The 11,490-nt window shown below is 53.0% G+C and overlaps 3 protein-coding genes across 4 annotated transcripts in view; 2 read left to right on the forward strand and 1 right to left on the reverse strand.

The window, feature by feature from the left end:
* The window catches only part of tfap2e (transcription factor AP-2 epsilon), a 6,872-nt gene extending 5,661 nt beyond the window's left edge, over positions 1 to 1,211 (forward strand). For both annotated transcript variants that reach the window (XM_086178477.1, XM_086178478.1), the window contains exons 6-7: positions 258 to 396; positions 491 to 1,211. In XM_086178477.1, coding sequence (XP_086034603.1) covers positions 258 to 396; positions 491 to 752 — 401 coding nt within the window. In that variant the 3' untranslated portion in view covers positions 753 to 1,211. The remainder of the gene's footprint in view (positions 1 to 257; positions 397 to 490) is intronic.
* A 1,726-nt stretch (positions 1,212 to 2,937) lies between these two features.
* On the reverse strand, positions 2,938 to 10,343 carry psmb2 (proteasome 20S subunit beta 2). Its single transcript, XM_086178185.1, has 6 exons — positions 10,139 to 10,343; positions 9,521 to 9,643; positions 8,932 to 9,002; positions 3,532 to 3,694; positions 3,391 to 3,440; positions 2,938 to 3,145 (listed from the first exon to the last, which is right to left on the reverse strand). The coding sequence occupies exons 1-6, from the start codon at positions 10,227 to 10,229 to the stop codon at positions 3,044 to 3,046; spliced, it is 600 nt and encodes a 199-aa protein (XP_086034311.1). The 5' UTR covers positions 10,230 to 10,343; the 3' UTR covers positions 2,938 to 3,043.
* A 40-nt stretch (positions 10,344 to 10,383) lies between these two features.
* cdca5 (cell division cycle associated 5) lies at positions 10,384 to 11,245 on the forward strand. The gene has a single exon (XM_086178184.1). It carries the CDS (start codon positions 10,494 to 10,496, stop codon positions 11,229 to 11,231), a length of 738 nt encoding a protein of 245 aa, XP_086034310.1. The 5' UTR covers positions 10,384 to 10,493; the 3' UTR covers positions 11,232 to 11,245.
* Positions 11,246 to 11,490: the final 245 nt, after the last annotated feature.

Below are 11,490 nucleotides of genomic sequence, written 5' to 3' on the forward strand. Positions count from 1 at the left end.
ATGCGTGTGTGCGTGTGTGTGTGTGTGTGTGTGTGCGTGTATATACGTAAGTATGTCTGTGTGTGTGTGTGTGTCTGACCTGAGTTTACTTGAATCTCGTTAGAAAGCATTTTCTACCAATAACTTTAGAGCAGTGAGTCAGCCTTTGACCTCCACACACACACACACACACACACACACACACACACACACACACACACACACACACACACAGAGTCAGTGCAGTGCATTATAAGACCGCCCCTCCCCCCCCCCAGGTGAGGCGGTCCACCTGGCCCGGGACTTTGGTTATGTGTGTGAGACGGAGTTCCCGTCCCGCGCCGCCGCCGAGTACCTGTGCCGGCAGAGCGACCCGGACCAGCTGCCCACGCGGCGCAGCATGCTGCTCGCCACCAAGTAGGTCCCTCGCCGCCATTTTATGCGTGTGTGTGTGTGTGTGTGTGTGTGTGCGTGTCGCCCCGAGCCCTCAGGCAGCTGTGCTTCCTTCCAGGGAGATCTGCAAGGAGTTCCTGGACCTGATGTCCCAGGACCGCTCGCCGCTGGGGGGCAGCCGGCCGGCCCCGTGCCTGGACCCGGCGCTGCAGGGCAGCCTCACACACTTCAGCCTGCTCACCCACGGCTTCGGCACGCCGGCCATCTGCGCCGCGCTCTCCGCCTTCCAGAGCTACCTGGCGGAGGCCGTCAAAATGCTGGACAAGGGCGAGGGCGGGGGGAAGGGCCACCACGAGAAGGAGATGAAGCACCGCAAGTAGGGCGGCGGAGGGTCGGAGGCGGGTCCGTGTCCTCACCTCCACCCTCAGGACAAAAGAGTGACTTTTACCTCCCGGACGCCGTCACGCCGGCGAGAACCTCGCGGCGGCGGCGCGTGAACCTCCCGTGGAGCGGTTCCTTCCGTCCCTCCGAGCCTTTTGTTTCGAAAAGCCGAGCGAACGCACGCCGCCGCCGCCTCCCCTCCCGGCTCGAACCCCGGCGGCGGGGGCGCCGAGCGGGTGGCGGGCGAGGAGGAGGAGGAGGAGGACAAGGCAGCTACAGACGTCTGTTTTCTTATTTTCAAGTTCTGCGTGTTGGTAACTTAAGAGAAGAAACCATTTTGTACTTCCTGTGTATGTTTATTATTCATGTTATTACTGTTGGTATTATTATTATTATTATTATTATCATTATTGTATTACGGCATAAATGTAATATATTATTAAAGAATTAAGATCTGCTTCTTGGATTCCCTCTCCTTCCCAAGACCGTTCAGGGGGGTGGAGGCCGAGGCGGAGGTGGAGGTGTCTCTTAAAACTCGGGGGAAATGGCAAGCGAGGAGCCGTGAAATTTCCTCCGGAAATCCATTCACCGAGGACGAGTTGCAGCCGCCTTCAGCCCGCTGGCGTCATCCAGGAAGCCGACGTTCTCCTCGTCCGAGAACATCGGACCCGCCGAGACCTGAGCTCCGAGTCCGTTCCGCCGCTCGGCCTTCAAGCCATTTTACACGGAGACCTTCAAGCGTTGGCTCTTTCACAAACGGTGTAGATAAACAAGCACGGTCTCCCTAGCAACCGTTCGCCCTCTCATCCACTCGTCTGGACGATTCAGGGTCTCCGTGAACCTCCTGCACGTGTTTGCGCTGCACGAGGAACGTGGAGGAACCCCATGCAGACACAGGAGCACAGGATTCCCCGTGGGAATCTGGAGGATCTGGCTGCGGGGTGGAGGTGGGAACCTCTGCTCCAGCCTGGAGAAGCGTTAAAAATGCTAAAAGTGCCTTCAGCATTTTAAGGAAAAACATCGTGAATGGTCTTCTAGCTTTCTTCCCCTCGCAGATGCCGAATTGTCATGGAAACCGCTAAACGGACCGTCGAGAGCAACCCGTCATTCAGCGCGTTCGCCCAAGGACATTTTGGCGATAAACGCCGATTCCCAACCAAACCCTTTGCGACGGAGAACATTTCGGATGTTCTCCGGCCGGGAGGCTCCGGGCCGAACATCTCGGCCCGGAGCCTGGAAGTGTCAGAACCATCTCAGAACCCTGAGGAGCAGCCGCGCCCGGCCTCCCCCTCCATCCGTCTGCTCCGCCAGCCTCCACCCGGACGAGATGCTCCCTCCAATCACCTGTTCCTCTGGATCTCTACCTGCTCCACCTCCTCCCTCCATCACCTCCTCCTCCCTGGTGCTCAGCGGGCCGCCCGCCGTCTCCCGGCGCCTCCGGGCAAACATATGCTGCTCTTCCCGTCAGGATTCTGGCGCGTTTGAGGCGCGAGGAGGGATTGTTTAATGTTTATTAATCACCTGTCTGTGTCGGAGGAGGGCGACACACACACACACACACACACACACACACACACACATTTAGAGCTGTAAATAAAACAGGCCCTTGAAATACACACACACACACACAGACACACATCCGTCGGATTGCGGCATTGTGTTATTTCCACTCCTGAAACCTGCAGTATCTGCTGGGGAGGCAGACATTTGAATTACTTTGCATGGCGTAACCATGGCGATCAGGGCAGGGGCGCAGATGCCCTCAGCTTCAGCCATCTCACCACCTCCCAGCGCGGGTGGGGTCAGAAGAGCGACGGCTCCATGATGTCTGGATGGGCTCCACCACCGGGCCTTGAAGGTCCTGCCTCCACCCTGCGTGGCTCCCTGAAGGCCTGTCTCTGTAGGCCTGTGATTGGCCGACAGTGAGCCGCCTCTCAGCCAACGCCGGCCCTGATTGGCTCCTGCACCGCGAGCGCAGGACAGCGACACAGCTAACGTCCCTCAGCTCCTGCGAGAGCCTCCCGCCGCGGGGTCGGTCCGGACGCCGTCCCCCATGACACGTGCACAAGCACGAGCGCCTTACTCAGACCGAGGTAACAGCCGAGCCACGACGGCCCGGAGGGCGGCGGCGGCGGCGGCGGCTCTTCTTTGTGAGGATGAGTAAAGTGGAGCGCAGAGAGGAAGCACCGGAGGGGGGACCAGCTCGAGTCACTTTATTGGAAGCGAAGGAGCAGGGAGGTCACGGTACAAAAAAAACAGACAAGAAAGGGAGCCGGGGAGGGAAGGGGGGTCACTTGGCGCCGAGGGTGAGCTTCTCCAGGTCGTGGATGCCCTCCTTGTCGATCACACGGACGTTGAAGGATGGCAGGTTCAGGATGAAGCGCCTGTTGAGCTGCGGAGAGGGAGGGAGATGGCGTGAGCGGCGGAGTCCACGGATCCACCTGGAGATGGAGGTGTTTGGAGAACGTTCTCCCTCTGGCGTTAAAGGCTACGGATTAGCCAGGATGATCGGAGCGCTACTAGCATCACGGTTAGCCTCGAGGCTAACGACACTCTGCTGGGAGACCGACCCGAAGAGAGAATGGCTGACGGTTACCGTGCCGACGCAACGTAAACCATGAGGAGAGCGGGACATACCTCCTCGACGCACTTCTTCAGCAGGTCCACGGCCTCGTCACGGGTCAGATCTGGAAGACCGAAAAAGATTTTTTTTTTAAAGAAAGCGAAAGTACGAAGCGTCGGCTTGGGAGGAAGTCGAAGGTGCAAACAGGAACTGACCCGGCCTGTAGTAGCGGTCAAGGATGGACAGCGTGAGGAAGGCGCCGTATCCGTGGGCGGCGAACGGCGCCTTGGCCAGCGACGACAGGTGGTCCATGTAGTAGAGACCGGGGCCGTCGGCGTCGTCGTAACCCGCCAGCAGCAGGTTCACGTGATACGGAGTCTGGAGGAGAGCAGGGGGCGGGAAAACCACATGTCAATCATCTTCACTGCATGGCATTTCCAAGCCCCAGCACCCTCTGGGTCGGGCGTGGACTCTCAGGTCGTGTGTGTGTGTGTGTGTGATGGGGTTAAATCGGGGTGTCGCCGGCAGTGTGACATCTGCTGAGGTCGCCTCCCCCCGTTCCTGCTTCCCCCTCACCCTCTGCCCTGGAGTGGTGCCAGGGCTCATTAAAAACTTTAAAAGTGGTTTCCCCGCCCCGGCACCCTCCTCCTCCTCCCTCCATCTTCTGAAATTACATCTTAAACGCTCACAGCCTCTTCTGCCTCCTCTATCATCCCGAATTCTAATCACTTCTTCTCCAGCTCTTCCTCCTCATTTGAAGAAAAGAGACTTTGTTGTTCTTTTTTTTTTTTTTTCTCTCAAAACAACTCCTGGCCCGAGATCCTGACAGACAGCAGATTTCATTAAAAACAAAAACAAAAAAAAAAAAAACACAAAGCGCGGCGGCCATGGTGGATGTGACACGCAGAGGGGGCTGTGATTGACAGCCGGCCCCGCCCTCTCACCTGACCCGCTTACACTCTCGCCACCGGGGTGTGTGTTAAGTGTGACGATCATCGCGGCGCGTGCGAACGTCGCCGACATCACAGAACGTGTGTGTGTTTGTGAGCACCCGTGAAGGCGTGAAGCACAGGATGAATACCTCTATGTGTGTGTGTGTGTGTGTGTTTACGCTCTGAATCCACCGAGGGCCCGCCAAGGCCCCGAGGGCATCACCCCCACCCACCAGACACCTGTCTCGGGCTACAGTGTAACAAAAATACGACCTCGTCATCAAAATAACCCCCACCCGTCTCACCTCCGAGGGAACTAGGCGCCTTGTTAGCCCGAACACCTGAACTCACACCTGCCTTCACACACAAACAACGCCCCGTGCCCCCCACACACACACACACACTACCCACCCGCCCGACCTCCACCCAGCAGCACGACAAAAGCCCCCCCCTCGCTCCTCCTCCACCCCCCGGGTGGTCTCTCAGTGGGGGGGTCTCCAAATACGCAGCTCCCTCCATGTTTTGAAGCTAGTGTCACAGGGAGGCTGCTACACGGCTAAGCTAAAGGTGCAGGTGGGGGGGGGGGCGTCTGGTGAAGACCAGCAGAGGTTTGTCTCCAGCCTGCTGGACGGAGACCAGAAGGTCCCGCAAATGTTCCCGGAAAGCGTCAAGTAGTACTGGCCGTATTAGCATCGAGCGGAAACCGCTTCATATCTAGACAAGAATTTAGGCGGTTCTTTTAAAAACCAATCACGTTCCGGCGCCAGATCCTGCCCCAGTGCCCCCCCTTGGCCCCCCCTTGGCCCCCCCCCCCGGCCCCTCCGGCTCCCAGCTCTCTTTATTGGCATTTCTCCTCGATCTGTTGAATTAATTGTTCGTCTGTGCCGGGGCCGGCGAGCTGCCTGCAATATGGCGGCTGTAATTATTTGTGCCCGGGCGAAGAGCGTGCTGCGGCGCCCATCTGGGGCCAGCTGTGGCGGGGGGGGGGGGGGCAAACGAAGGCTAACTGTTGCAGAAAAGCCACAGACACGTGTGTGTGTGTGTTGGTAAACTGCCGCCACATCCAGATTCATCTGGAATGTGCCCACGCTCACGGCGTGAGTTAGGCGCCGCCTCGGAGGCTACCTAACTAGCATTCTCTCCCAGAGTGGGACAACCGCGGGTGAACATCTGAGATTATAATCCAGAAGAAGGAAATAAAATGCTTTGGAGCATATTCCGTTTCAACGTAATGATTTTTTCACATTTTGCTTTCCCGTTGCTCTGGCGAACCCCGGATAGGCGCCTCAGGATCACGTCGGCATCTACATATGCTAGGTGAAACAAAAACTCTGTACGCCGCCGTTTGCCGATGCGGAGGCTGACGGAGGCGAGGGGAGCGTAGCTGGAGGACGGTGTGGGATGCGAGGGGAGGGAGAAAAACATGCGAGGGTCTGCGAGCATTCCCGAGGACACGGCGAGGCGGGAAGAACGCGGATGCGCGTCCAGCTCGGGGCCGGCGCGAATGCTAATGCTCTTCTCAGAAACCGGCGCGACCTTGGCTGGAGGACGAGCGACCGGAATCCGAAGGTCCCGCTGCCGAAGCCCGCCTCCAGCTCACGTGTCAGAGAGGACGTCCTGCCTCTTCTGACCGACACCCCAACCCCCAGGAGCAGAGCCCGGAAGTCCAATGACTTCATCCAGAGCCAGATGAACCCACCATTTAGCCGGAAGGATTTCATAGATGATGTCAGAAATAAGGTTTTTCCTCGCCGTCTTTATTTCTAAGTTATTTTAACATTCTCCATCATCAGTCTCTAACCTGTGTGTGTGTGTGTGTGTGTGTGTGTGTGTGTGTGTGTGTGTGTGAGCGCATCTGCCTAATGTTGCCTACTGTGTCTGCCCCCCCCCCCATGTGGTTCGACGTGTCCCACATTCCCTCCTCTCGCGCACTAATTGTTTTTTGTAATTATTTTCACCCTTCTAGTGTGAGGCGCTGCAGCTGCACGAGAGCGAGGGGGGGCTCGCACCTCCTCTCGCTTCTCCTTTTCAAATTGTTTGGCTTCCAGGGGATTAAAAAAAAGCAACTTTAATACTAAGTAAAAGTGTTCGGCGGTTACGGATCCACTTGTTTTCCTCCGAAGTCCAAGCCTTTTACGGGTCCCGCCTGCCGGTTCTACTTCCTGTCAGCACAGAGCGGACTACGATGGCCGAGACGGAGGGACCTTCGGCTCCTTTCCCGCTGTGAGATCTTTTGGATAGTCCTAGCACCTTTTCAGGAGCTAGTCCGTTCCTTCATGCATTCAGACAGCAGAGGAACCAGGGACCGTGGAACTCCACTCCTACTGACACTGGGATGTCTTACGGTTCCACTGGAACTCATTGCTGCTTGGTGGTTCATGGACCCATTTTCAGATACTTCCTGTTGAGCTCCATTTTTAAAACCTATCCTGGTCAGACACACGAACAGCATGAAACGGTCCAAGGGTTTCCAGGGATCGCAAAGGAACATCTACATTTAGGACCAGAATAAGTGTGGGGTCGGCTAACGGCTAGCAGGGTTCTTCACACTGCAAAGAAGCGCAGCCTGACACTTCTTACTACTTCATTTTGAAATAAAAGCACTCCGGTTCAGTCACAATCTGCGCTCTATGACACTGCGGTGATTTTAATGAGTCAAATACCTACTTAATTTTCTATATCATATCAACAAATCTCAGAGTCTCTGTTATTCACGGCGATGAAGACAAAAGTTCCTCCGCCATGCGGGGTCTGACACTCCCAGGCCGATTCGACTGACAACTAGATGTTTCAGTGCAACTGGACTCTGATCTAACAACATTAAATCCATTGCATATTTCTGCTTTAAAAGCCAAACTGCGAGGCACCACTAGGAAATCCCTGCATTTATTCCCAGTAGTAACCGCAGAGGATCCGAGCCGCCGGCGCCGCAGGCTCAGGTGTTGTCTCCGAGCCTCGGGGGGGACGAGTCCCCGTCGCCGTTCACAACAAGCCTGACAAATGTACCTGCCTCTGTCAAAATACGCCTCGCTCGGCGCCCGAGACGTCTCCGGCTGATGGCGATGCAAACAGAGGTGTGACCGCAGGTGAGACTCCATTCCCCCCAGAACCCATGAGTGATAAATACCCTGCTAGAAGCGCCCCGCCGGTGCCACATCACACAAACCTCCTCCAGATCCCCGTAACGCTACTGCCTTTCCAGGAAGGCGGTTGTTTGGTTGACACGTGTTCTGCGATGGGTTTTTTTAACCATTTGTTCATCCGTCCGAAATAAAGACCAACATCTCCTGACTGGTCCGACCTAATTATTAATGATTTCATATAAGCCCCACGGAGCAGCGGTCTGCTCCTCCCAGCCAGAAGGTCCCTGGTTGGATTCCCACAGGGGGACATTTCTGTTTGGAGCCTCCATGTTCTCCCCGTGGCTGCGTGGGGTTCCTCCGGGTTCCTCCAACAGTCAAACATACAGGACGTTCATCAGAGACCCCGAATTGTACAGAAGTATGTTGTTGGGTTTGGTTAACTGTGCATTAAAAAAACCATGACCCATTACATCACCAAGTCACCAGGAAGCCGTTATATCATGCATATCACAATAAGTGATTGTGTCAATCATTCTGCTTCTAGAATTTGAAAATGGTAAGTTAATATATATATATATATATATATATATATATATATATATTTTAACTATATTAACTATATATACAGGACTGTCTCCGAAAATTAGAATATTTTGATAAAGATCTTTATCTTCTGTGATGCAATACAAAAACAAAAATGTCATACATTCATTATAATATTAGAAGTTTTATAATATTAATAGTTTTATCATTATTATATTGCTGATTATGGCTTACATCTTAAAAAAGAAAGAAAAGTTTGAGAAAACTCAAAAGTCCAATCTCAAAATATTAGAATATCATGGAAAAGTAATTTTTGTTTTTTAATTACAGAAAATAAAGAACTTTATCACAATATTCTAATTTTCTGAGACAGTCCTGTATATACATATATATATTTATGTGTGTGTGTTTGTGTGTAAAATTCCTGAGGATGAAAAATGCTAACTTGCACAATGTGTAATTTAAACATGTGCATTGTATTGAAATACATACAAGTACTGTATTGATATACATTCGAAGTATTTCATTGTACAGGAAACACATTTCCACACTGTACATGTGACAAAAACACTTTTAATCTTGAATATGGCTTCATTCATCACGGAACTCCATATAGTAAGACAAAACAGCAGCCACAGGGGTCGGGTCGCTAATCTTGCTTGCTTGTGATATAGAACCCAGATCAGATAATAAAGGGCAGTATAATAATATTAATAATAATAAAAGTAGCGACCAACACAGTCTCGTGATTAATCAGAACAGCTCATCCGACAACTGGAGCCAATCATTACCTCTCTCATTCACATCTACGGACAATTTAGAGTCTTCAGGGATAATGCGGACTATGTTTGGACTGTGGGAGGAAGATGGAAGAACCTGGAGAGAAACCAGGCGGGGGAACACGGAGACTCCACACAGAATACGCGTGACCGTCGTGATGACACTTCAGGTCTGATGATCACCAGCTCCTGGGTCCTCATCAACTCCTGTACGTTTGGTTTTGGACTCTTCTGTCATGAGGTGTTTACCCGGGATGTTGGACAACGACAATACTTACCCTGCTTCGTAGGTAGTCTGCCAGGTTCTTCCGTGTGAAGTTTGCTGCCGCCGCTGGACTGAGTTCGTAGCCTGCCAGAACCAAAAATGAATTATAAGAAAGGATACTCAAGTATATAAATGTTCATCTTCAAACCCTGCTCAAAGCACATTCTTCAACCTCCTTTGTCCGACAATTCTTCAGATATCCTAAATGTCTTGCTGTAAAGAAATTGTTAATTATTTTTGTGCTCAATATGTGTATGTGTACCTGTACCTTCGGGATGTTCCCTTCAGGGGTCACCACCGCCAATCACCTCCCTCTTCTCCTATGCTCCTCTGTATCTTCTACTCACACCAACAAACATCTCTGTCCTCTTACCCCCCCCCCCTTCCATAAATCTCTTATCTGGTCTTCCTCTGGACCTTCTAAAACATCTAACATGCTGTCACTCTGGTCCTGTCAACCCTTCTCACTCCCTACGAGATACTGCACATGTTCATCTCTGCTACTATTGTCTTTTCCTCAATGTCAGGGTTTATATTTCAATATAAGAGAAGTGACACACTGAAGACATCTGGTGGATTGCTTGACCTTCTGAGCTGCTCACCGTTTCTCATTTTGTAGAGCTGTACATTCTTCTGGATGTACTCTGCAAACTGGACCGTGTCTCCCGCTTCCCCGACACACAGCAGCAGGATCTTCTCGCTGAGCTTGAACATCTTGTCATAGTCTGAAACACACATGTGGCAGATTCACTAGTGGTATCTTTCGGAACACCAGGCTGACTTTCACTTTCGCTGCCGTGGAGCCGGTAGCGCCCCGTTTGAGTGATCTTTGCTCGCTTTTAAAAGTTTTTAAAAGTAGGTTTTTTATAAAGTACACATCACTGTACACTAGGGGTACCTCGATGGGATGGACACAATCACTTATATATATCAATATCAAGGGCGGAAAGTGGGAATAAACGACTAATTATTTGACAAAATCATTTGTTGCTGCCTCACTTAGCAAACTTGGGCTATGCTAACTCGGATAGCACTTGAAATGTGTGAATATGAGGCAGGCAGTTTCTTTAGTGAACACATTTTCATGTCGTGCCGTGCAACACACATTCACGAAAGACAAGCTTATACACAGCGCTCGCTTAAAGCACCAGATTATAAACAAAACAGGTGTGCTAAGACTGTTAGCCGAATTAGCATGCTAAGCTAACACGTAGTCATACCGTGTTTCATCTGAATGATGCTGCTCGCCGCAACATTGTCGGCGGCGACGAGGACGAAATCCGGTCCCTGGATGCCGATTAGATATTCCATTCTGTCGATAACGTGAAAACTTAGATATGAAAATTACAGCCGCCTTCTTTGGCCCCGCTGTTGAGATTACACAGCAAAAGTCTGGAGCAGCCGGCGCGGAATGATTGCGTCACCGGAACTGACGTGAGGTCATCTCAGCGCGATTCGGGCGGGCAATTTGAGCGGTCCGAGTCCTTCGTCTTTCCCGTGTCGTGGTCACAAATCGTTAAACCCGTGGATTTTACGCCGACGGAACTCGCCGTTTCCCCGCACCTGGATGTCGAGATGAGTAAAGGGTCGCCTCGAAGTACGATGGCCGGGTCTGAGCCTCTGAGACGCCGTTCCCCGCGGTTGAGTTCCCCCCTTGCTAATGTAAATATAGGTAACAAGATGGCGGCGCCCCCCGCCGATAAACGATCGATAACCGTGAGGAAAATAGCGCCCAGGAAAACAACCGTTCCGTCGGAAGTCGACAGAGAAAACATGCCGATGGTGTCGGGTGGGAGCCGGGCGAAAAAGCAGGAGGTGTCCACCCCGGCTCCCGTGTCGGCCCGCGTCTCCGAGGAGAGAAAGGCCGCCATCCCGTCGCCGATCCTGCCCTCCACTCCCCCGCCGACCCGCCCGCAGCCGCGGCCCGAGGATCTGGAGGACGTCGTGTGGTCCAAGAAGGTCCGCCGCTCCTACACCAGACTCAGCCAGAGCCCCGACACCCGGGACGTCCTGTTCGGCTTCGACAAGCTGGAAACGCCGGAGGTGCGACCGAGGGCCGGGCACTCCAGGACCGACCCGGAGCTCTCCGGCTCCCTGTGCGGCCTCAGCGGCTTCTCGTTGCTGCTCGAGGCGGAGGAGAGCCGCTGCGCCCTCCCGGAGCTGGACCCGAACATCCCCGGCGTGGTGCTGGTGAAGGAGAAAAGGCGGAGGAAGAAGATCCAGCAGGTGGACACCTCCGAGGCGGACGCGCTGGCGGCCAAGATGAACCGGGAGTTCGATGAGGCCGAGGAGTTCCAGCTGGTGGTGGAGTAGGACCTTCTGAGGGGACTGGAGGTAGACCTCAGCCTGCGGGTTTTGTAAATACTCTCTCAAAGCGCTTCTGATCCCTGCAGGAGCTCGACGGAGACCCCTTTAGAATATTTTTGCAAAAGCAGATTTACCATCTTTTTAAAAATCGTGGCGCCGACTCAAGCAGGATCTGTCTCTTTATTTTTATTTTTTGCAACTTCCTCGTACTTCACAGGACAGCTGGTTTCAGCCACGCGAACCTCAGATTGGAGATCCATCCAAT

This window comes from Fistularia commersonii, chromosome 30 (genome assembly GCF_037954325.1).
Source record: "Fistularia commersonii isolate RoL2024-O1a breed Wild chromosome 30, RoL_Fcom_v1.0, whole genome shotgun sequence".
In the NCBI taxonomy this organism is placed as follows: domain Eukaryota; kingdom Metazoa; phylum Chordata; class Actinopteri; order Syngnathiformes; family Fistulariidae; genus Fistularia; species Fistularia commersonii.

Coding starts and splice junctions, on each gene's coding strand:
- psmb2 (XM_086178185.1), bottom strand. CDS start 10,229: ATGGAATATCTAATCGGCATCCAGGGACCGGATTTCGTCCTCGTCGCC. Junction 9,003..9,520: donor GCTCTACAAAATGAGAAACG/GTGAGCAGCTCA, acceptor TGGTTCTGGCAG/GCTACGAACTCAGTCCAGCG. Junction 3,441..3,531: donor TGACCGCTACTACAGGCCGG/GTCAGTTCCTGT, acceptor TCGGTCTTCCAG/ATCTGACCCGTGACGAGGCC.
- cdca5 (XM_086178184.1), top strand. CDS start 10,494: ATGAGTAAAGGGTCGCCTCGAAGTACGATGGCCGGGTCTGAGCCTCTG.